Source organism: Trichomycterus rosablanca, chromosome 1 (genome assembly GCF_030014385.1).
Source record: "Trichomycterus rosablanca isolate fTriRos1 chromosome 1, fTriRos1.hap1, whole genome shotgun sequence".
Classification (NCBI taxonomy): Eukaryota; Metazoa; Chordata; class Actinopteri; order Siluriformes; family Trichomycteridae; genus Trichomycterus; species Trichomycterus rosablanca.
The window spans coordinates 39874298-39899050 of record NC_085988.1 but is presented as its reverse complement, the minus strand read 5'-3'; the positions used below and the strand labels follow the sequence as shown (position 1 = coordinate 39899050).

General features: G+C 37.8%; 2 protein-coding genes across 2 annotated transcripts; one reads left to right on the top strand and one right to left on the bottom strand.

Annotated features, from left to right (window-relative positions):
- Positions 1–2162: 2162 nt before the first annotated feature.
- On the bottom strand, positions 2163–12583 carry thoc5 (THO complex 5). Its single transcript, XM_063002798.1, has 20 exons — positions 12377–12583; positions 10009–10106; positions 9127–9270; positions 8924–9037; positions 8745–8842; positions 8460–8606; positions 7390–7504; positions 6336–6468; positions 6143–6220; positions 5746–5789; positions 5553–5652; positions 5358–5466; positions 5167–5268; positions 4978–5074; positions 4323–4434; positions 4116–4219; positions 3724–3811; positions 3010–3125; positions 2711–2904; positions 2163–2362 (listed from the first exon to the last, which is right to left on the bottom strand). The coding sequence occupies exons 2-20, from the start codon at positions 10102–10104 to the stop codon at positions 2299–2301; spliced, it is 2055 nt and encodes a 684-aa protein (XP_062858868.1). The 5' UTR covers positions 10105–10106; positions 12377–12583; the 3' UTR covers positions 2163–2298.
- On the top strand, positions 12494–18589 carry zgc:158398 (uncharacterized protein LOC568894 homolog). The gene is made up of 7 exons (XM_063002810.1): positions 12494–12717; positions 13699–13891; positions 14484–14742; positions 14834–15008; positions 15107–15263; positions 18174–18308; positions 18415–18589. The coding sequence occupies exons 2-7, from the start codon at positions 13733–13735 to the stop codon at positions 18433–18435; spliced, it is 906 nt and encodes a 301-aa protein (XP_062858880.1). The 5' UTR covers positions 12494–12717; positions 13699–13732; the 3' UTR covers positions 18436–18589.
- Positions 18590–24753: the final 6164 nt, after the last annotated feature.

The window sequence follows — 24753 nt, the reverse complement described above, 5'->3', positions numbered from 1 at the left end:
GCTTTATTTTTATTTAACCCATACCTTAACTAGTGCTTTGTTTTGATAGTTTCACAACAGGCATGCCACTGTAAATAACTGGCTAATGTTTACTGTATGGGAAAGGGAAATTAATTTGCCGTGGAGCCTGAGTGCTGTAGCTGTTCCATTAAAAAAGCAATGGTACTGCACCCTTCGTCAATCTTCTCCGATTATCTGGAATTTTTGGTTCAACCAAGTGGTCTGGTAAGAAATGTCTGCTACAGACCTTCGTATAAGGCGAAATAGTAAAGTGGTCCCGACGGATGTTTATTAGCCACTGCCTCCTGAGTTCATAGCTGGGAAGCTATGAAAACTTCCATTAAACTTCGCCGACGCCGAGCAAAGAGGAACACAACAGTGCTCTGAATATTTCTTGAGCTGTTTCTGAAAACGTTCCGATTTAAAAACTTTACACCGGACACTCATTTTAATCTCACGAAGGTTTTGCATATGCCGATGAATGTAAACAATACTACCGGAAACGATCAAGCCGCACTATTTGAAAACGGAAATGCGTCATAGCCTTGAGTGCAAGTAGTCCATTGGTTGAATATTCATCTGTGAAGATCTGTTATAAATAAGAAGCTAATGGAACATGTGTTGCTCTCCACAGTTAAGTGTGCTTTAAGTACATGAGTCTGTGGCAATGTTAAGTTGTCTGACTTTACACAGTGACACCCATGTTTCAGCATTCTAATTAATGGCAGACCTATTTTGGAACATCTTACCACGCAGATAAAGTTCTTTTTAGCATAAGGTGACAGTTTGGGTTTTCTTCTCAAATTTGGCATTTGAACTTTCCACAAACACGCCATCTCCCTGCACTTATTAGCATTATAGTTGGTAGACCAGCCCGACATGGCAGGAACACTAAATGGTTGCGTCATGGTAAAACTTTGAACAAGTGGTACCAGTCTACCAGTGTTTGTGTTTTTTTTTTTCTTCATTCAACCAACAGCATAAATGTACACAGTGCACTCCTTTGTAAAACTTCATCAAGCAAGGCTGTTTGTTCTGGGGGTTTTATTTTATTTTCCCTTTCCCTTGTTAAATAATGTTTTTTTCCACTGTGCACTTGTCTGAGATCGAACAGTTAATCTTAAAATATGCACATGGTGCTTTGGAGGTTTAGTGGTATTTCAACATTAAATAGTTTGGCCCAACTACACAGACAAGTTTTGCAGGTTTATAGTAGGCAGGTATTACAGGTTTTCAAGCATACCAACATACAAACTAATGAAGAACTGTCTGTTACAACAAACTTGTCCAGACATAAAGGATAAAACATACAAATATAAAAAAGAAAGGTAATGGATTTGGCAAAAATAGCTTTGCAGAACCTGAATGTGTGTTAAGTATGAATGTAATTTTGGCCAATTAAAGTTTGATACAGCATATGCTACTACAAATATTGGCAGCCAAACCTTTAGTGATTATTAAGTATCATTACATTCCTGTATGCACTCAATCACTTTAAAGGCCACTTAGTATATACAAAACAACTAATGCATTGTCACAATTTTTTATTATTTTTTTTCTTTTACCGTTAATTATAATAGTCAAATTTTTGGCCAAAATAGTATAATACCAAATGTCAAAAGAGGTCAAAAGTTTCTTTGAGTTCTTCCTTAAATCTGGTCTTAGGTATGTGAATGTATTGTGTTACAATTAACATAGATACGGTTAGAAAATGGGATAGAGTGGCATCAGACTAAGAATTACTGTAATTTCATGGGACTTAACTGTGCACTGTGAATGTTTTGTTGTTCTGTAATTGGAATAATCAGAAAATCTGTAAATTGTCATTAAATACAAAGAAAGAGCACTGTATGCCAATTAAGACATTTAAAAAACACAAGTTTGCACTGGACACTTAAGAATTCTGAATTTTCTTATTGATAACATGATTGCCAGCATTGTGGGATCAAAAAGAAAACCAGTATTCTAATGTTTTAGTTTGATCCTGATAAACTTTACCCAGTGCTACTTTAATATAGCATAGCACCAGACAAACAAGTGCTTGTAAATGCACTGTAAAAAATAGTATCATATGCCAGTGCTGGTATTGTGCAGTAATTAATCCTAAGTTCAAATTAATCAAAGTATCCAGTCCTGTTTTAGGAAGATCAAGCAAAAAAATGTTTATCACAAAGTGTTTTAATTTCTCCAACTGCACAATTAAACATTACAACATGAAATTACATGGAATGAATCCTTTGGAAAATAATTCAAGATCTAAACAACAAAGTAGTAGGAAAAGAACCAAAGGGTTTATGTTCAGCGATGGCTGAAAAATCCCTGAGGGTAGTTGTACTTAAAAGGCTTCAGACGATTAGGGCCCCTGCAAGTAAAAGAGGACAGTCATTAGTGAATGTAAGCAAGACAGCTAATTTAAATTTCCCTAATATAATATTAAACACCTTAATTATTATCATATTTAACTGTATAACATCGCAAAATTTTAATGTAGCAAAGCTTCTTTCTACTTGATCTACAAATAATATCAGTTGAATATCCCCCCCAACTGTGATGAAAATTATTATATTAACATTGTGCCTACATTCTGCAACTACAAAAATCAGGTAACTGAACAGTGTGTAGAGTTTATTGTTCATGTATTCATTTTTAAGTGCCAGGAAAAGTGTCACTGTAATGGTCCCTGCATGACTGAGTACCCCATGTTAATTACCTCACAGCACGCAAGCACATCTTCTCCCTTGGAAACTCTCTTGGACCCTCTGAACCATCACACACTTGGCTTTCAGTCTCCAGATAAACATCCAGGCACATGCACAGACGTTGGATCTGATTTGTCAGGAGCTGGAGGCCTGGTTTAGGTCCTTGAAGCTCAGACCTGAACACATTCACCTCGCTCTCCATTGCCTGTATGAATAAAAAGCAATAAAATCAGCTGCTTGCAAAACACATTTAGCAGCAGCTCGGCTGAAATTAAAACTAGGGTACTGTCGGTGTTACAAATGTTCATACCCGCAGGTTATCATCCGTCCGGCTACTGCGCTCTCCTTTCCAGAGAAGTGACAGAGAGAAAAGAGGAGTGATCTCTGGATAGCGAGGATTCAACACCACTGCAGCCTGCAGACGAGCTAAAGAAAATCACAGAGATTATATGTTGTGCATATCTAACATTATATCTGTGTACAACTTTGGTTTCCAAACACAGGGCAATTGGTAGTTTGGTTTGGGACTATGACTTTAACACACGCACAATTCTACAGATTACAAAGGCCTTTTAAAATTTTTTTTTTTTAAGTCATATCATCAAGTCATATCCAATTAAACAGTTTTATCTTCTCTAATGCTGCAGACCCCTACCCTAACCGAGGAGGGTCGTACCTTACACAAGCCCCCTCTGGCACGTGAGCAATAACCAACTGCTTCTTTTCATCTGCATCTGGGTTCACACAGGGATCAGTATAATGTACAGAAAATCACACACTGATCTTCATTATTCCCGTCTCTGTGCAGGCGTCATCAACCAGCCAGCAGCAAGCGCAATTGCAGCAATTGCAATTCAGCTGACCCTCCCTGTCAGCCGGCCTAATCATGTCTGTGTAGGAACCCGGCCATCTGATAGCAGAACTGGAGATCTGCAGTGATAGGCTAGTGGTTTACACTGCGCCACCCAAGCACCCAAGTGTACAAGTGTTTGATTAGTGGTATCAGAAAAAAATGCTCACTTACCTGTTCCCCTTTCCAGTATTGTCATAAAGAACAGGTCAGTCTCCCGCACCAGGCCAGCATTTACCACATGTTGCACAAAGCTCAGCTCCTAAACACAAATACAGTACTTTATGGTCACATTTTTTCTCACTGTTTAAGGAAAGCCACAGTCTGCCTCCTCGGACACATATTCTAACAGAGAGCCCACACAGAGCCCACACAGAGGACCAGTTTATGCTTTCTATATTGATTCACCACTCTTATCCAGTCAACGCTCCTCAGACATGGTCACCTGTGTATGATATGCACCTAACCAGGCAGGTGGCACTGCTGAGAACAGGATTTTTGCTATGGTGGGTTAGTGCACTGCTACAGAACATGAGCAACATTAACATTATTTAAAACAGACGTACCGTAAAATCCTCGTAGCTCATCATGGTCCAGCGAGCTAAACGAGAAACCACTTTTGCTGGGAAGAGATGCTGACACTCGCTGGAGACTGGGACAATGCTGTGCTCTACAAGAAGACACAAACAGCAATGAAACTCACAGTCCCATATACAAGTCAGTGGCTGGATTTAAGGCTTATTAGCAATATGGGTTGTATATGTATTATGTACCTAGTGAACTAAACTGTTTGTGTAGTGCCAGACGTGACAGCAGCCGTCCTCGTAGCAGCTTCATGGTGTTCTCCATATGACTGGCACTGAGAGAGCTGACTGCCCCTTCCGTCTGAAGCACAAACCAGAATACATTACAACATTTTATACAAACTCATTGTATTTTTGCGATCATCCTAAGGACAGCAACTTCAACCATTCCAACACTAAAATCAGGTTTGTTCTTTAAATGTTTATACCACAGAGGATTTATAATAGTTACAAGCACAACCGTAACAGTAAAATACACCTTAATTTATTTAATTTAATTAATATTAATAATTCTTAATTATTATTATTCCTTCGGTTGCCCACATGTTAGGAAACACCACAGTGGATCATTCTGGTCTGCATAACAGATATGGCACAGTGTTTACACTGGATGCCCTTTCTGATACAACCCTTCATTTTACCTGGGCTAGGGACCAGCACTTTGAGCACAATGACAAGCACAACTCCCTAAAGCTTTTGGGCCAGCGTAGCTAGTGGGCTACTGCACAATAGCTGCAGTTATTGTAAGGGGAAAGGAGACTATAAGAAAATACATTTACTATGTTCTGGAACAGATTTTTCAAGCTCAACTGGGAATGTAAGTGTAAAAATAAAATGCTCTTACCTGTGGGCTGTCACTAGAAAACTGCAATCCACCAAGATGCTGCACCCAAATGTATGGATGTCCAAGTTCAGAAACATAATCAGCAAAAGTAATGATGCTGCAAGAGAAATTGGACATCTATCAGCATCATGTTTTGCTGACCAAACAGAGGTCCTGCTAACTGTAGTTGCATTCTAAGGTTAATCTTACCCCACTTTGTCAAACTGGTAGCGGTTGGTTGGATTGGGTGTTTCTTTGCCATCGTCAGCTGCATAAAGGCAGTTTAACAGAGACTCTGGGTTCAGCAGCTCCCTACAGAACATAAAAAATATCAGTTAAAAACTGAAATGACAAATGCCTGAAAACTATTTATTGACTGAAAACATAATTTTGTAACTCACTCAGCACTGATAGCTCCTGAGAGGTCAGACGAAGCAGAGACTTTAGTCTTCACAGTAAGAATGTTGAGGTTCATTAGGTAATAGAAGAACAAATGCAATACACTGCCATCTAAAACAGAGAAGAAAAAGATTTATTCAGCATATGAAAGTAAGTGGTACAGAGTGACTGGTGTCTCATTTATTAGACACACACACCTTTACACTTGAGGTCGATGCACAGTGAGAGCGGATGCTGCTTTAGCATCTCTTTACGCTTGTCATCTAACTGGACGCCAACTGTAGCTCGTCGTCTTTTCTGTAGAAAAACAGTAACTAAAGGTAAATAAAAAGATCTCAAAGGAAAGTAACAGTGGAAGCAGAAGTTAAATGGCAAGTGTGTTTGACGTACAGTATTTTGCTGTTCTTCCTCTGCATCAGAATCACTCTCGTCCTCTAAAGGTGACAGTAAAAAAAAAAAAGTAAGCAAATGGAGACAAAAATCTCATTAGGCCAGACATACACTGCATTACTTTCATCATTGCAATCAATTACCAAAATAGACAGCAATACAAATTTAATGTTAACTGTTGGAAATAAGTTGTCTATTTATTATCGATTTTACTGATTACTGATTGAGCAAAGACAGGATATCACTCAAGTGGCACAACGGTCTATTATGCGTTAAGTGTCAGTTGTAAGCCTGCTTTAGATAATATAAATGGTGAAAATGTCATAGGAGTGCTTTACTATAAAAAAAATGAATACTGCCTTTTTCTGTCATTAACACAAGACATCTACATATTTACCTTGTGAGTCCTCAGGTGCTCTGGACAGATCTTTGGCTTCATCCACATCCCCACTGATAGATACAGACAGATTCTTGTCTAAAACAATTAAAATTGTCACACTCAGCGTTTACACACCACAAAAACCAAACAAGAAAATCAAACATAAGCAGTTTATTTAAAAGAGAAGCAGAAAGGAAATATGTGGTATTACCACATGCTTGTCCATAAGCATTGGCCTGCACAAATAACACATATAGAGGAGGGGGAAGGTGACGGGCAACTTCAGCTTGTTTCTGCACACGCTCAAACGGCATGGACAAATACTCCTGCACGGGCAGAGATGCCTGAGAAAAGAAGACAGTAAAAGATTGGTCAAAATGCTTTCAATTCAAAGCTCAAATAAAGCAGTCAGTTTGTCCAGACTGTTTAGTAATAACAAATTTAAGGCCCTGGAATAGATTGGTGTCATGTCTATTAAGTTCATGTGCGGATCAGCTTTACCATACCCTGATCAGCATTATTCCTCAACTCTGCGCAGGCGCCATCAATCAGCCAGCAGAGGTCGTAATTGCACTAGTTATGAGAAACCCTGGTCTGGCTTGTCCCATCCTCTGAACAACAGCCAATCATTGTTCATGTAGCCACCCAGCCGGATGGCAGAGCTGAGATTCGATATGATGTATTCGAAATTCCAGCTCTGGTGTGCTAGCGTGTTTTACCGCAGTGCCACCTGAGCGGCCAGGTTTGCATTCTTTAAAAGGACAATAACAAAAATACTCATTTACTAGACGGTTGAACACCACATTGAAACACCACATTGATTTTGCCAACACTGGTCCCCTAATTTGCTTTCACCAGAGGGTTATACCACAAAGTATTAAGTTCTGTCATGAATTAGCTGCATTTTTAAGCTGACCATTTTGTATCTTGATAGAGTGCTGTGGCAAATGACTCTGGATTCAGTTTGGGCAATCAAACAGTGTTCTGCATGATGCAACATATCTGAAGAACATGGTGAAAACATTTCTGTAAAACAGTTATTGGTTAACCAGGATTGTTTATGGTTAATTAGGTATAGCCAAGCTATCTTTGCAAAATCCTCAGTACATTAAGGATTATTCACAGTCATTACGTTTGACTGTTGGATATGTTGTAATAACTGTTCTGAAGCAAAAGAATATAGCACACTTCTTAGACACATGTATTATACAGTGTCATTAAAGCAAACAAACCCTCCCAAACTGTAGCTTTCATTTGTGTGTTACCTGCATGATGGCCTGAAGGCCTGGCTGTAGACTGCTGAGATATTCTTTCTTTAACTCGATTCCTTTTAGAATCTTTTCCTTAGTGCACAAAGAGCTCTTGTACTGCTCAGCCAACCTGAAAATAAGCCACATTAGTAAAAGCAAAGCCTAATTTGTCATATTTGTTCTTCCAACTAAATTTAATACAAGATAAAGATGACACAAGTAAACAAAACATTAAATTGTGATAAGTCATTTTCGTTAGAGATTTTGCCCCACTCTTTGCAGAATTGTTTTTATTTTGGCTATACTGGAGGGTTTGTGAGCATAAACAATTGAAGATCTTGTCAAAGCATCTTAATAAGATTTAAGTCAGGACTATGTTTCACATCTATATTGAAATCTCTTTAGAATGTGGCATTATGTGCTGCTTTTTGGGACCTTCTAGCCTGTTTCATATTTCCAGACAGATGCCATTAAAGTAATGTTTCGGTTCAACAGGTCTGGCAGTAATCATGCCTGGGTACAATTTGTAAAACTGAACCCAGCTGTCTACTAAATTTGGTTAACTGGTTGATTTTGTATCTAAGAGGGCAATTACTTTTTTACATAAGTCTGAACAGCAATTTTCCACCAATAAATGAAACCATATTTTAAAAGCATTCAGTGTTACTTGGGTTATCTTTGTCTACTATTAAATGTAATTTGATTATCTAAAACATTTACATGTGACAAATGTTCAAAAACTGAAGAAATTGGGCAAATACTTTTTTATAGCACTGTATATACAGTACACTGCACATCATCAGTGCCTTAACATGCACCAAATGAACAGATTACTGCAAGGATTCCAGTTGTGCATCTGTAGAAATCCAACACAATTAGAAAACATGCACTTAATAACCTGATTACTAAGTTAAATTCAGCTGGCTGATAATTTTTAAATTTTTTATTTTTTTTATATAGAAAAAGAACCATGACCACTGGAGTAATCAACCATTCATTATGTGCATGTTAGTGTGCATGTTAACTGAATGTTAAAAATGTTAAAGCAAGTGGATACAGACTTTGTTCTCTCTTTTTTTAATCACCTCTTTCTCTGCTCCAGCTCCCAGTCAAGCCGAGCGAGTGTGAGCTGGTGAGAATCGTCTTTGGTGATGTCTGGGCGAGAGATTTCAGCTGGAGCCTCCTTGAAAAATTCATCCACACTAACCAATTCAATCTCCTCATGCTGGGACCTAGGACAAAGGACATAACAAATTAAATAAAGACAAAGTCTCTGTGTGGGAGAAATAAATGTTATAACAAATAATGTCCAGGCAAAATTTGCAGACCCTACTTTCATCTTTCAAAAAGATTCAGAAGATCTAGCTTACTTGAATTCAAGGCATTTGCCAATTTCTTTTTGAAGATGCATGACTTCATAGAGCAGATTCTGAAGTTGTAGGTGCAAGACGTCCACTTTCTGCTTGGCCTGCAAAACACCATGTAAAGACACCATGTAAACACCCTACAGCAATAACCAAATGAAAAAGCACCATGTTTTACCACTTACCTCATGTGTCTGATCCCGTGCTTTCTTTAGTCTCATGTGTGAAAGACGATTCAGCTTCTTCAGTGTAATGAAATGAATACAGCCTTCTCTGCGTCTTGCCTCAACCTCTGGACTCTGTATACACAATTTATTGTGAGCTATAGTATACGCAAGTATAAGTGTTACTTGAACTTAACGTAAATTGATTAAAAACTGGTTCTTACTTCTTCTTTCGCTCCACTGGCCTTGAGATCATGGATTTCACCCATTAGATTAGCTAGTGCTTCACAGGTGGTTTTATACAGGTTATAATCCTGCTCAGGGTCTCTGCTTTCCAATTCGACTTCTTCATTGTATGTTCGCACTTCCTAATAAATACAGTTAGAAATGCATAGAGTCTCACACAACCAACACCAATTCAAACACAAAATCTAGATCTACTCAGGGATGCAAATAGGCAATCTAGTGTGAATGGTTTCAGTCTTTAGCCAAGTGGGTGTCTGAAGAAACTGTAAGTTTAGCATCCAACATCCATGCTTACAAGTACACTGTTAAAAATCTGCAGTATGTGGCTTGGAGTTGTCATGTTATAATAAGGTGCAGGGTGTCTAATATACTAGCCCACCACCACTGAGATCAGGCAGGGCATATACACAGACAGGACTGGCTATGTTTGGGGGGTTGTATATTTAGTTATCAAGCACTATTGAAAAAAAAACCCTAAAACATACATTTATTGGCCATTTCCTGAGCTGCACTTTTCATATAGATACACTTTACTGGTATACAAAAATAAAAAATTACTTAGTAGTCAACTCAGTAGTCAATGAATGTATGTTTAAAGCAGGTATTTCTAATTAATCTATTAATGCTCGGGGAGTGTATTTTCAGCATTAATGCGGCCCTTACATACCCATGCCATGTATATTAATGCTTGACCATACTATGACAGTGGCTTTTAAACCTGATGCAGCTAACTGAAAGAAAACACACTGTGCACTATTTCTATAATCACTCTGACTCATTGGATAGAATTAAAGATTTGTTTAAATAGTCCTTTGTGCCTCTATACAGCTATCTTATCAATTGTGGATAATCAGACTGACCTGGTCTCCTTCTCCCCGAGAGCGTTTATTCTCAGGAGTGCCACCTTCACTTCGGATCACTTTGGGCTTGCGCTTCTTCAGAGCATCAGAAGACATGGCTAAAAGCAGAAACGTGACATAACTAGCACCATAAAGAACATTCTGTATTAAGCTGTAGATAAATGTACATAACACATTTATTACAGTACATGTTCTTCTGTGTAGATAAAAAAAAAATGCCTGCATGAAAGTGTGTGAAATCAGTAATGCTCTGGATAACCTGACTAAAAGACTAAAATAAAGTGGTACATTCTGCCATCTTGCAAGTACAAGTCACCATTACTGAGTATGTTTCTACCCTGCAGTAATTTAGTGTAATATCTATTTTGTAAACCTGTGGTGCTGTTTGTGATAAAAACTACTACTGTAATCACACTAAGAAAAAAATATCTGAAATTGGATTTAGTAAGGCTGAAGTGTGGCTCTGTTACAGTTGTATACCTGACTCATTCATAGTGGTTTTAGATAAACATTTTGTTATTGCTGTTTGTGTTATGAACATTTTGTCAAACAAGATAGAATGTGTATGACTGTGGTTTCTGAACAAACCATTATTTCTAAACATGATATTTGTTGATGGAGAAACTAAACCCTTTTAAGATTTGTAAACGCTTGTTAGGTGCTAGCCAAGACGGTGTTCATGGGCATATGGCGCCCAGCCAGGTGGTGACATCTAATTGTTTGTTTGTTTATTAGGATTTTAACATCATGTTTTACACTTTGGTTACATTCATGACAGGAATGGTAGTTACTCATTACACAAGGTTCATCAGTTCACAAGTTTAATGTCAAACACAGTCCTGGACAATCTAGTGTCTCCAGTTCACCTCACCTGCATGTCTTTGGACTGTGGGAGGAAACCGGAGCACCCGGAGGAAACCCAAACAGACATGGGGAGAACATGCAAACTCCACACATAAAGGACCCGGACCGCCCCACCTGGGGATTGAACCCAGGACCTTCCTGTTGTGAGGCAACAGTGCTACCCACTTAACCACTGTGCAGCCTGACATCTAATTCCTAAGCCTTATAACAATTTAGAATAGAATAGAGGCCGCTCAGGTGGCGCAGCGGTAAAGTACGCTAGCTCACCAGAGTTGGGGTTTCGAATACATCGTATCGAACCCCAGCTCTGCCTTTCCGACTGGGCTGGGCGGCAGTGTGAACAACGATTGGCTGTTGTTCAGGGTTGTTAGTCGGATCATAGGTCCTCATAACTGGTGCGACTGCGGCCCCTGCTGGCGCCTGCACAGGGCTGAGGAATAATGCTGATGGGGGTGTGGCCCTCCAGGCACAGTGCCCTTCAAGTATATGAACTTGGGGTTGAAAAATGCACTATCTGTACTGACTGTGCGTACCGGAGGGGGCGCATGTCAGTTGAGAGGCGTCCTCAGTCAGCGGTGAAGGGTCGAATCAGTATAGAGGACGCATTCAGGGTAATTGGACACGACTAGACTGGGAAATAAAAATTGGGGGAAAAAAAGAATAGAACAGAATGCCTTTATTTGTCATATATACCCATACAGGTGTACTTGTTTGGAAGCTGGGGTCAGAGCGCAGGGTCAGCCACCGTACGGCGCGCCTGGAGCAGAGAGGGTTAAGGGCCTTGCTCAAGGACCCAACAGTGGCTGCATGGAAAAGCTGGGATTCGAACTCTCAACCTTTCAGTTGATAGCCCAAAGCTCTACCCACTAGGCCAACACTGTCTCTTATATTTATATTTATTTGTATACATATTAAAAAAAAAACCTACGCTAAACTTATAAAGAATTTAATTAAACAATTAAAAGTCCTCTTTGGGCACAAGTATGTGTCTTAATTATCTAGTCACAAGTAAAACTGCAATCACACACGTTCCTTACAAGTGTATGTAAACTATTGACGTCAACTACATGATGCTAGACTTTTTAATAACATATTTGATATTTTGTTAGCAATTTGAAACGAAATGAAAAATGCTGATGCACATCGTGTATCTGCAAAATAGATGTAAATATTGCAAAATCATACACATGCAGCTTTATAAAAATTACTAGTGTAACTAAGCAGTATGAAGTTTCAATTTCTCTTCATGAAGCTTTTCATTTAACATATTAAAAAGAGTTATTAAAAATAAAAACAATTTAAAGCTGAAGTATTCCTAAACAAGCCGACTATCACAATGCACACTCCAACTGTAATCTACTGCTATAGGTTTGTAGCTAGCTAGTGAGCTAGCAGTGAAGCATTTTAAAAGCTATATTTGCAAACTTCGAACTACACTTTCCAGTCTACATGTAGAATACTCATTACTCGTACAATAAATGTAACAAAATACAATTATATTTACCCTTATCAGTCTCGCCGTCTAAAACAGAGGATAATAGCGTGAACCCGGCAATATTAGTTGAAGTCAGATAACGCTGCACTTCCGAGTAGGGTTTGTTTTCAAAATACAAGTCTGAGCTGCAAGGATGTCGACGTGGATCTGTTGTGTATGTGTAAAGCTGATAAATTCCTTAAGAACATCAACTTTTACTCTGAAATATCCAGTAACGCTTCCAAGATCAGCTGAAGAAGTAAACATAAATGTTACAGAGTTAGCTCAGAGTTTTTTAATTATTAATGTCATTGTGGTTCAGTATACGCTGTACCTACTGAGCAAGTTTAACAAATGAAAGAAGATCTATGGTAAGATCACTTTTGTGATCATTTTTGCATGTCCGAGTTTAGCTGAAACCGTTTCTGTAATTTAGAGTAGAATTGTAATACACGTGTACAGATCAAAAGGGCGGTATGGTGGCTAAGTGGGTAGCACTGTCGCCTCACAGCAAGAAGGTCCTGGGTTCGATCCCCAGGTGGGGCGGTCCCGGTCCTTTCTGTGTGGAGTTTGCATGTTCTCCCCATGCCTGTGTGGGTTTCCTCCCAAAGAAAAGCAAGTGAGGTGAACTGGGGATACAAAATTGTCCATGACTGTGTTCAATGTGAACTGATGAATCTTGTGTAATGAGTAACTACCGTTCCTGTCATGAATGTAACCAAAGTGTAAAACATGACGTTAAAATCCTAATAAACAAACAAACAAACAGATCAAAAACAAGCATTTTTGTGCTCAGTTTTATTTGTCTTAATAAATACAAGGCGCATAATTTTATTATACGAGCATTATTTGACAACATAAAACATAATTATAATGAAAACAAAATTATAATATAAATTATAATAAAACCAAAAAAGTTCACTGAAAGCTCATATGGTTTACCAGTGCTTGACGTTGTTCATGTTCATTGTGGGTTGACTGGGCACAGGGCTGTAACACACCCCAGAATGCCCAGAACATTGACAGAATGCCAATCCATCACTGGGCCTTGGCCATAATTTGCTCAGACATAGCCAATGAAGTCTGGATGTAGACACCCGACCGGCTGATAGCACCTAATTGTGGGCTAGCACAATGTACCATTGTGACCGAGCACCTGGATAAGCATAAAAAGGCTAAATCTATTCAGTATTCATAATGTCATATTTGAAAATAAGTGTAGGTTGCTTAAATACCAAAGTTGTCTTAAGTATAAGAGCCGAGAGTGGAGCAAGGTTTTCAGGTTTTAAACATCAAACTAAATTAACCTTTTATTTGTCATTGACGTTTTATTGATCAACACTCTGTTTCAGGTGGAGGCTTCAGTGACAGTGGGGTAAATGCACTATGGCTAAGTGGCAACCCATCACAAACCTGAGAAATACAATTCAACATCATCCTCCTGTGGTTGTGTTTTTCCTCTGCCTGCTGGTCCTATCTGTAACTTTAATTTCTGTAGGATTATATTCTCAAAACCATGAGATGAAGAATCCAGACATTAACATGGTAAGTACACTTTTCACACATGCTAATTGTTACTCTTAAGTTTGTACATTAGAAGTGCAGTCTTTACATTATGTTAACATAAATGTTTATGTGCAAAGAGCATGAAAATCACAAATTTTGTGGTAAATTTAATTCATTTGTAGTCTTAAAAGTGAAAGTTTGTACTACAGTCACAAGTCTTTTTAATGGTTAGGAATTGATGACCTGGTTGCATAGATGTAGGTGTAGTGGGTGCAGCAGAGCAACGTAAGTCCTGTGGACATAGGTTCCTAAATCCTCACCTCTGTTTAATGTCAGTGAGTACTCGTGGGAAAATTGTCAAGTTCATATCCTGTTTGATGAAGACAGTAATAATTGGGCCCGTTTTCTAAATTTTTCAGTAGATGGTTTTGATGGCATTATACATTTTATAATTATATATTTTAAGAATAGGCATGTTGACTTTATTACATTATCAATACAGTTTATCCAAGAACCTGAGAGAAAATTACACCACCAAAATCATGTATTTATTTAGCTTATCCTAGATATTGTGTCTTGCTTGTTTCATGATGGTTTTGGCATGATCTGTCTGTATTTGTGTACATTTCAGGACTGGAACCAGATGTTAAAGTCTTTTTCAAGTTTGAAGTTTTGCACACAGTTTAATGATACAGAACTTTTAAATGGTAAGCAGGACATAATCTCGCCTCCATTGCTGGATCATGGACATGAATTTATCACAAACACATCCCAAAAAACGACGGAAGTTATTAGTGTCTTCATGCTTGCTCCTTTACTGTGTGTTGGAGATTACCCAACTTACAACAGCATAAGCTCCACATTACTGGGGAGCCAGTTGGGACTAAAAGGTATTTGTAAATGTTCTCTGGTTCTAAGAATGGCAAAGTTCTAGCATGTATTAAAGTAAAAGGTTTTATTTAAATATTTTTTGTCCTGCAGGTGCTGCAGGAAAGCAGACATTAAACATATCACTATTTCTTGACCAACAAACCCAGAAAACCAGCACTGATTCAGAGTCTGCCCAGAAAATGCCCACTGATGCAAAAACAAAGCATCAATCTATGATTTCATGTTTGAAGATCACAGCTCCACGTTACATTCTACCACAAACTCCGTAAGAGACTACTCCCTCAAGACAGCAGTAATACATAAAACATCAAGGATTTAATGTTTGCTAATTATGTTTTTTAGCTGAGTTGAAGTTATTTTCAGGTCACCACCAGAATGCCCTGCTTACGAAAAGCTGGAAAAAGATGCCTCTTCAGCAAGAGCAGTTGCTATTGAGTCAAATAAGCCAAGCTCCAAAAATGCACCATGTCTCAGCTTGGAGTTTACATCTGACCCCAAATTGACCGTCTTACTCACTCAGGTAAAACACAAACATCTATACTGTTAGGAAAAACAGTATTATTTAAATATTAAATCATTTTACAGTTTTATAAGCAGATGAAAATGGGCAACGCACAAATAGTAAATTTAATCTATTTATTAAAAGAATGATCAAAACAACTTCTTAAACTGCTGTTTAAGCTTCCACTGCAGCTAACAAATTAGGGACTGTTATAAAACTAAAAGGAATAAACATAGAAATATTCATAACATCTACTGTTCACTTAATCAGATAAAGTCTTAAAGCCGATAAAGTCTGATTTAATTTAGTAATGTCAAACCAACCAATGTCTTTATTTTAGAATAATTTTATAATGCAGATAAATCTGTTGAAGTCCTGTATTATTTGATTTATTTATGTCAAACTTAATTTTATGTTCAAGCATCACTGTTCCTCACATACTACAGTACAAACATTATTATTTTACAAATATTCTTTTTAATCACTTTATCTATTTAGCTGTGTTAGCACAAACAGGTAAATACTAAATGTCAATAGAGAAAAGATTACAGACATAAACCAGTGTGAACAGGTGCTTCAACAGTAATTTACTTAAGCACTAATGCTTTGAACACCTAAACACTAAATACATCTATATGTAGTTGACAATAAATTAACACTCATAAGAAATATGGTACTTAACCCAACAAATATTAACATAAACATGTTAATATAGCAGTATATAGAGGATAATTTATGGATGAAGGATATTTCTGGACTAAAAGGTCCACCGAGATGCTCACTTTATGAGTCTATGATGAGAAAAGGACTTCCTGAACTACTAATGTTCTTCTGATATTAGCTTACTTTCATTTCAGTGTAGCTATTTGCAATCACCACAAGGTGGTACTAAGAGCGAACAAGGGAAATTACTACTAAGTCCAAAACTCTGTTACATAGATTGTTAGGGGTGCATTGTAATTTTGATCAGGATCATGGTGAGTTTATAGCTACTTGGCCCAATACACCTGACTGGGTGTAGTATGCTTTTGGGCTGTGAGAGGAAACAGTACCCAGATAAACATACATAAAGAGAACCTAATCAGAGGCAAGGCTAATGCCTAGGTCTGTATTTAGGGCTCAAGCCTAAAGCTGTGACGCTGTTGCACAACACCACCCTTGGAACTTTTAGCAAAGATTTAATGGGTGCCAACATAGTGCCCTGAAATAGAGTCATATAAAATATAGGAATTATTTGTCTCATAATACAGTACCATAAATGTTGAACTGATATTTTTAACTAATTTTATTTGGAAGCTATTTTTGCTAAGCCTCTGTCTCATAAAGTAAACACACTAAACATAAAATAAAAATCACTTTATAAAGCATTTTATAAAGCATATTTTTGTCATTCCTTGTGGTATAAAAAGTAATGTTAAATATTTAGTGTATTTCACCAAGAAACTTCGACCTTAGACTACCATTACGTGCCATAAGGGCAGTGTGTCCATATTTTAATCTGCTTATTTTAACAGCTAATAATATTGTATTTCTAACCATAATCTTTGATGTTTTGTTTTAGATTACCTTGCAATCTTTTCTTTCTAAATGACTGTAACATTTTCTGCATTTGGCTTAATTTTAATGTTTTAAAAATTACGAGAACAGGATTTATAAAGACTAGGGTTTACTAACACTTGTTATCTCATGCTTTATTAATATATGCATAATGAGCTAAACTTAGCTATGTGGGGGATGAAATGGGCTTGGAAATCTCACTCAGTTCCCTAAAAATCTGAATTTTCCTTGTAGAGAGTGTTTCTTAATGCAGCTACATGTTAGTGTGAATATAGAATAAATGCATTAAAAGAGTTCTAGAGTAGGATGAGATTAGGGGACTGTTTTGCATCCCTGAAAAAAAAACTAGGTGCTATAACCCAAACCACATAGTGATTACATAAACAGGTTTACTCCAAATAACAACAAACTAGTAGTAATGCACCAACTTGATATGGCTTACTATTTGTTATGCTCTTGACACACAAACAGTTTTTTCTAGCAATTAAAAGGTGTATGTGCTGATCTGTCCTATTGTGGAAATTATGTACATTTCCAAACACACTGAAGGAAGATATGCCAATGCTGCTTAAATTATAGCTTCTGGCACAAGTACACAGCCACAAAAACATCATTATGAGAAAAGTTGAAGAACAGAGTGAAAAAATTAAAATTCAGCCTTATATAAAGAAAATATGTCATGAAAACAGGAAAGTCCACTTTAATTACCATTAATAGAGAAAGTGAACAGTTAAACTTTTGGCCTACTTGGATCAAGTACTAACAGCAAAAGATCAGAAACAAAATTGTCCAGACTGTGGTCTCCTTTGTGGATTTTCATGGATGTGAAAATTTGACAATAACTTGCAGGTCATAAAGAATATTCATGTATTTTAATTTTGGTGCTGGGGAAGATTTTTGAGAATACCTTGGAGGGCAAAGAAGTCAAACAAGTGGATCCTCGACCAAATCAAATCTAACCTTTCTCTAGGTCCATTACTGCCAGTGGCTAAAATCTGTTAAATCTCGGTAGCTAGTTTTGGCTTGCTAAAAAGAAGTGTCCATTGCATTGTTTATTAGATTTATGAAACCATTTTGACTATAACAACAGTATGTACAACAGTCTGCGCAAGGGTTGTGTTACCAGTTCTAATTGAGGCAAGATTTTTCCGGAAATTTTGCAAGTCTTTTTAGTCAGAAGGTTCATAAATTATTATTATTATTACTTGTCTATCAAATAATATAGCTTTATCACAATTATGCTCGTGGCTTATTATCCTACTAAATAACATAGTTCTTGTTTAAACCATTAAGGTTACAAAACTAAATGAATTTTGTAAACTATACTATAAGGACCTCTCTCTGAACTGTTTTCCATTGTTTTTATGACAGGAGGAGAAAGGTCTAGCTAGGCATCACCTAATTCTGGTCAGCATTGTACTGCTGACTCTGTGCATCTTGATTTGCCTTTCTGGAAGTCTAACCTCCACCAGGTCTCATTACCACCCTGCAATTGATCTACAAAAGGTAATATTCTGAAAAGAAAGTTAAATTCTTAGATTTTACAATATTTTATAAACATGATGCTGTTTTGTAATAGAAAACCCACTAAAATCTGCTTATGGCCTTACAGGAAACTCTGCTGGGACCATAAGGATCAGAGCTACATAATGAGCATCACTTTTGGTGCCAGCCAACTTATGTAAATTATTTGAAAATAAAATACCAACAGTCTATGAACCCATCTATCTATAAACCTTGCTGGCGACATCCTGTATGAATAAAAATTAAGCATGGCCATGACTTAACATTGACAGTGCAATTTTTTTTTTGGCCATAACATACATACTCGGATATATGTTTTTGGGGATTTATGTATATGACTGTCCAAAAAAGGTAAGCTCGGCTTCATATAGGCTAATGCTTTTACAAAGTTTCAACCCAAACTAGAATATATCATCTTCACTTTTATCAATCCCATGCCTTACTAAGATGTGACCACAACTTAGGATCTCATCCCTACATGTTACTACAACAATTTTAAAAATAATTTTATGCCTAAAACACACTTAAAAATAAGAGTTAAGGGTTCTTAAGTATTCAAGTTGCACCATTTAGAAACATTTCTCAATAAGCAGGTGAATTGGTAACAGGTGATTGAATCATGATTGGGTATAAACGAAAGATCCACCAAAAGATCAGTGTTTGCAAGCAAAGATGGGTCGTGGCTCACTACTTTATGCCAAACGTCATGAAAAAATTATTGATCAGATATCAATTTTTAAAAAGAATATTTCTCAGTGCAAAATTTTATATAAATATATACAGGGGTTGGACAAAATAACTGAAACACCTGTCATTTTAGTGTGGGAGGTTTCATGGCTAAATTGGACCAGTCTGGTGGCCAATCTTCATTAATTGCACATTGCACCAGTAAGAGCAGAGTGTGAAGGTTCAATTAGCAGGGTAAGAGCACAGTTTTGCTCAAAATATTGCAATGCACACAACATTATGGGTGACATACCAGAGTTCAAAAGAGGACAAATTGTTGGTGCACGTCTTGCTGGCGCATCTGTGACCAAGACAGCAAGTCTTTGTGATGTATCAAGAGCCACGGTATCCAGGGTAATGTCAGCATACCACCAAGAAGGACAAACCACATCCAACAGGATTAACTGTGGACGCAAGAGGAAGCTGTCTGAAAGGGATGTTCGGGTGCTAACCCGGATTGTATCCAAAAAACATAAAACCACGGCTGCCCAAATCACGGCAGAATTAAATGTGCACCTCAACTCTCCTGTTTCCACCAGAACTGTCCGTCGGGAGCTCCACAGGGTCAAAATACACGGCCGGGCTGCTATAGCCAAACCTTTGGTCACTCATGCCAATGCCAAACGTCGGTTTCAATGGTGCAAGGAGCGCAGATCTTGGGCTGTGGACAATGTGAAACATGTATTGTTCTCTGATGAGTCCACCTTTACTGTTTTCCCCACATCCGGGAGAGTTACGGTGTGGAGAAGCCCCAAAGAAGCGTACCACCCAGACTGTTGCATGCCCAGAGTGAAGCATGGGGGTGGATCAGTGATGGTTTGGGCTGCCATATCATGGCATTCCCTTGGCCCAATACTTGTGCTAGATGGGCGCGTCACTGCCAAGGACTACCGAACCATTCTGGAGGACCATGTGCATCCAATGGCGGTGCCGTGTATCAGGATGACAATGCACCAATACACACAGCAAGACTGGTGAAAGATTGGTTTGATGAACATGAAAGTGAAGTTGAACATCTCCCATGGCCTGCACAGTCACCAGATCTAAATATTATTGAGCCACTTTGGGGTGTTTTGGAGAAGCGAGTCAGGAAACGTTTTCCTCCACCAGCATCACGTAGTGACCTGGCCACTATCCTGCAAGAAGAATGGCTTAAAATCCCTCTGACCACTGTGCAGGACTTGTATATGTCATTTCCAAGACGAATTGACGCTGTATTGGCCGCAAAAGGAGGCCCTACACCATACTAATAAATTATTGTGGTCTAAAACCAGGTGTTTCAGTAATTTTGTCCAACCCCTGTATATATATATATATATATAATATATATATTTGTAATTGTAAATAATTTTGTGTTTTTGCCATCTAACATATTAATGTGAAAAGATTTAGGCTAGAAATCACTGTTGAATGTGTGTGACCTACAGTAGTGTTCAAAAAAAGTAGCAGTGATTTAAAAAAAGCAAATAAAGCACAAAATCATTATAATAACTTTTATTTCCATAAATGCAAATGCACTGAAAATACTACACTTTCAATTCTAAATCAAAACATTAACAAAATTTAGCCAGTTTGTGTTCATCATTTACAGAAAATTAAGAAAAATGAATATTAGACTGTTCAAAATAATAGCAGTGCCAGCATTTTTCTTTAAAAACTTAAAAAATGTATGTATAAACTGAAATTTTTTTTTGAGGTTTCACTTTACTTTAAATTACTGAACTAATATTTAGTGGCATAACAATTGTTTCTGAGATCTGTGTTGCATGGAGTCGACCAACTTCTGGCATGTCTGAACAGGTATTCCAGTCCAGGATGATTAGACTACATTCCACAGTTCTTCTGCAATTTTGGGTTTTGCCTAAAAAAAGCAAGATTCAGATTTCAGCCCACAAGTTCTTTATGGGATTGAAGTCAGGAGATTGGGCTGGCCACTCTATTACCTCAATCTTGTTTGTCTGTAACCAAGATATTTTGGGTCATTGTCATGTTGAAACACCCATTTTAAGGACATTTCTTCTTCGACATAGGGCAACATGATCTCCTCAAGTATTCTGATATATTTAAACTGATCCATGATCCCTCGTATGTGATAAATAGGCATAACACCATGTTATGAAAAACATCCGATATCATCATTTTGTACCACCATGCTTTACTGTCTTCACAGTGTACTTTGGCTCGAATTCAGTGCTCGAGGGTCGTCTGACATACTGTCTACGGCCACTAGACCCAAAAAGAACAATTTTGCTTTTACCAGTCCACAAAATGTTGAGCCATTTCTCTTTGGACCAGTCAATGTGTTCTTTGGCAAATTGTAACCCATTCAGGACACGTAATTTTCTTAACAACGGGACTTTGCAAGGAGTTCCTGCTGGTAAATTGGCTTCACTTAATAATCTTCTGTACTCACTGGTAACTTCAGATGTTCCTTGAACTTTCTGGAGGTGATCATTGGCTGAGCCTTTGCCATTCTGGCTATTCTTCGATCCTTTCGAACAGTAGTTCCACGCTTCCTTCCGCGTCTTTCAGGTTTTGGTTTTCACTTCAAAGCATCTAAGATCATTTTAGCTGAGCAGCCTATAATTTGCTGCACTTCTCTGTATGTTTTTTCCCTCTACAATCAACTTTTTAATCAAAGTACGCTGTTCATCAGAACAATGTCTGGAACAACCTATTTTACCCAGTATTTCAGAAGGAAATGTGCTTTGACCAACCTGTGCAACATTTGCCACCCTCCTACCTTAAACAAGGACCAAAATTGACACCCGTTCCTCTGCAGAATGAATGACTTCACCAATTAAACTCCTCACTGCTATTATTTTGAACAACCCCCTTTCAATTAATGCTTCGATTACTCAGAATGAGTGGGATGCATGTCCTAATTGTTGGGTTTGTTTTGTTTTCATTACTCTACTACACTTTCAAGTAAATTTTTTGCTATGTAGAAACAGCATTTCTACTAAAAACAGTGATTTATCAGGTTAATGGTGTTGTACTGCTATTTTTTTTAACACCACTGTATGAGCCCTCAGACAGCATTACATGAGAAACTGTCATGCTACTGTAATAAAAATGGGCCACATGGGCTTGGAAGTTGTTGTCACTTAACACAATCCGACACTACATCAACAAAAGTAAACTAGGTAAAGAGAAAGACATACATAAGTTCTATGCAGATATGAGTTCTCAACCCTAAATTGCACTTGAAAATCTGCAACAATTAATATTTTCAGTGTCCAACAATTGAAAAGTGGATTCAATATAAGATGTAACACAGTGGTAAAAATCCCTCCGTTCCAACTTTTGAGTCCACTGCTGTCAAATGCCAGGTATCAAAAAGATGCCAGAGGATTAGTTCAAAGTACATGTGATGGTGGTCTCTCTGGCAAAGTTGTAATCACAATTTGTCACCTATTGCTGGGTTGGGTAGACTAATATTAATTCCTAGAGAAAATTTATCTGGATGCTATATCCATAATCACCAAGAAACGGGTCTATCATTAATCACAGCTGCTGGAACACAGGTGTCACAGTTCGCAGTCAAGCAAGGTAATGCTGTTTAGAAAAGAAGCTCCTGCTCTAAATCGGCAACATAAACTTTACTGCTGAACATGTGGACCAAAAAAGTCTTCTAAAAATTAGTTTGTGGATAAAAATTAGGTAAATTGGATACTACTGTCCAATTTAATAAACCATGTTTGGGGGAGAGAATGTAACTCATTCAGACCTAACAACATTGTACACATATGAGACCGTCATTATAGCAGTGCATTCTTGTAGAACCAATGTTTTTTGACAAGGGATAAAGGCCACTGATTTAGTAACCTAGCTCTTGTTCACGTTAATAGATACACACATCTTAGAATATGTGGAAATACATCTATTCAATTTTCTGTCATTTCACAAATGAGAATGTATTTGTTCAAACCTGCTTTACCCAACACATGTAAATTATAGCACACAAGCCTATAGGGTACAGAATGCATGGGAAAGACTGAGAATGTTCCTAAGTAAAAGAAGCATGAAAGGTCTTTTTTTTCCCTTGCTGTATCAGGGTACATGCAGAAGAAATCTGCTGCATCCCAAATATCCCACCACCTGTTAAATATTGTGTATAGAATATTATTTTTAGTAATGATAAGGTTATTATTTTAAGCACATGGAGTGCAGATTTCTCATCTGCATTTTGGTAAAGTGGGTTTTGGATATCATACCCACATAATTTATGATGCAAAAGCAGTGTTCAGTGTTCAAGTTCTTGGTCTTCATGCACTATTTTGATTATTTTTGGATGGCACGGTGGGTAGCACTGTTGCCTCACAGCAAGAACGTTAGATTCCCAGGTGGAGCGTTCCGGGTCCAGTTTCGTCTCACAGTCCAAAGACATGCAAGTTATGAAATGGAGATACAAAATTGACTGTGATGGTGTTTGACACTGAACCTTTGTTTTTTGTGTGTGTGTTTGTGTGTGTGTGTGTATTTATTGAAAAATATTTATTCATATATATATATTATATGAAAAGTATTTATTCTGTTATTTCGATTAGCCTAGTATGTTTTTTTCTTGTACAACCCCAAATCAGAAAAAGTTGGGACAGTATGAAAAATGCAAATAAAGGAAATGCAGTGGTTTTTTTCCAAAAAATACACATTCCAAAAAAGTTGGGACAGGCAATTTAGGGCTGGTAATGAGGGGAAAAAAACTAAATAGTGTGATTTCAAACAGGTGATGTCAACAGATCAAGAACTGTCATCAATAGCTGATATAACCACAAGGGCAAAGGATTACTTCTGCAAACCTTTGTTTAGCACTACAGCATACAGTTACATTTACAAATGCCACTTAAAACGTCTAAAACCATAAAAAGTCTTATGGTAACCATGTCCAGAAGTGGCATTAAGTTGTATGGGCTTGAAGGCATTTGGGATGGATGGATGGATGGGTGGGTGGTTAGGTAGGTATGTACTTTATTAATCCCGAAGGAAATTGAGGCCTCAGTAGCAAGTTACATAAATCAAAGTCCAATAGTAAGTAAATGGTACGCACTACAGAGATTCACATTATACAAAAAATTATCTGTATAACCACAACACTCGAACACACAACAACAGGACCTGAGGGTACATATGGTACATATAAAGGTGTTATTTCAGTTAACATTGCGAGGCTAGTATAGATAAGTCACAGTTGTAAGATATAAATTATGAAGTAAATTATAAAATGAATGAACCTTAAGCTGTGTTTGCAGCTTAACAAAATACATGAGCCTGTCTTGGTCACAACTCAGTTATCACTTTCACACACCTTACTACTTCCTAAGTTGTGGCCACTTGTTCCCATACACCGATGAGACATAACATTATGACCACCTTCTTAATATTTTGTTGGTCCCCCTTTTGCTGCCAAAACAGCCCTGACCCATTGAGGCATGGACTCCACCTGACCCCTGAAAGTGTGCTGTGTATCTGGCACCAAGATGTTAGCAGCAGGTCCTTTAACTCCTGTAAGTTGCGAGGTGTGGCCTCCATGGATCGGACTTGTTTGTCCAGCACATCCCACAGATGCTCGATTGGATTGAGATCTGGAAAATTTGGAGGCCAAGTCAACACCTCAAGCTCGTTGTTGTGCTCCTCAATCCATTCCTGAATTTTTGCTTTGTGGCACAATATCCTGCTGAAAGAGGTCACAGCCATCAGG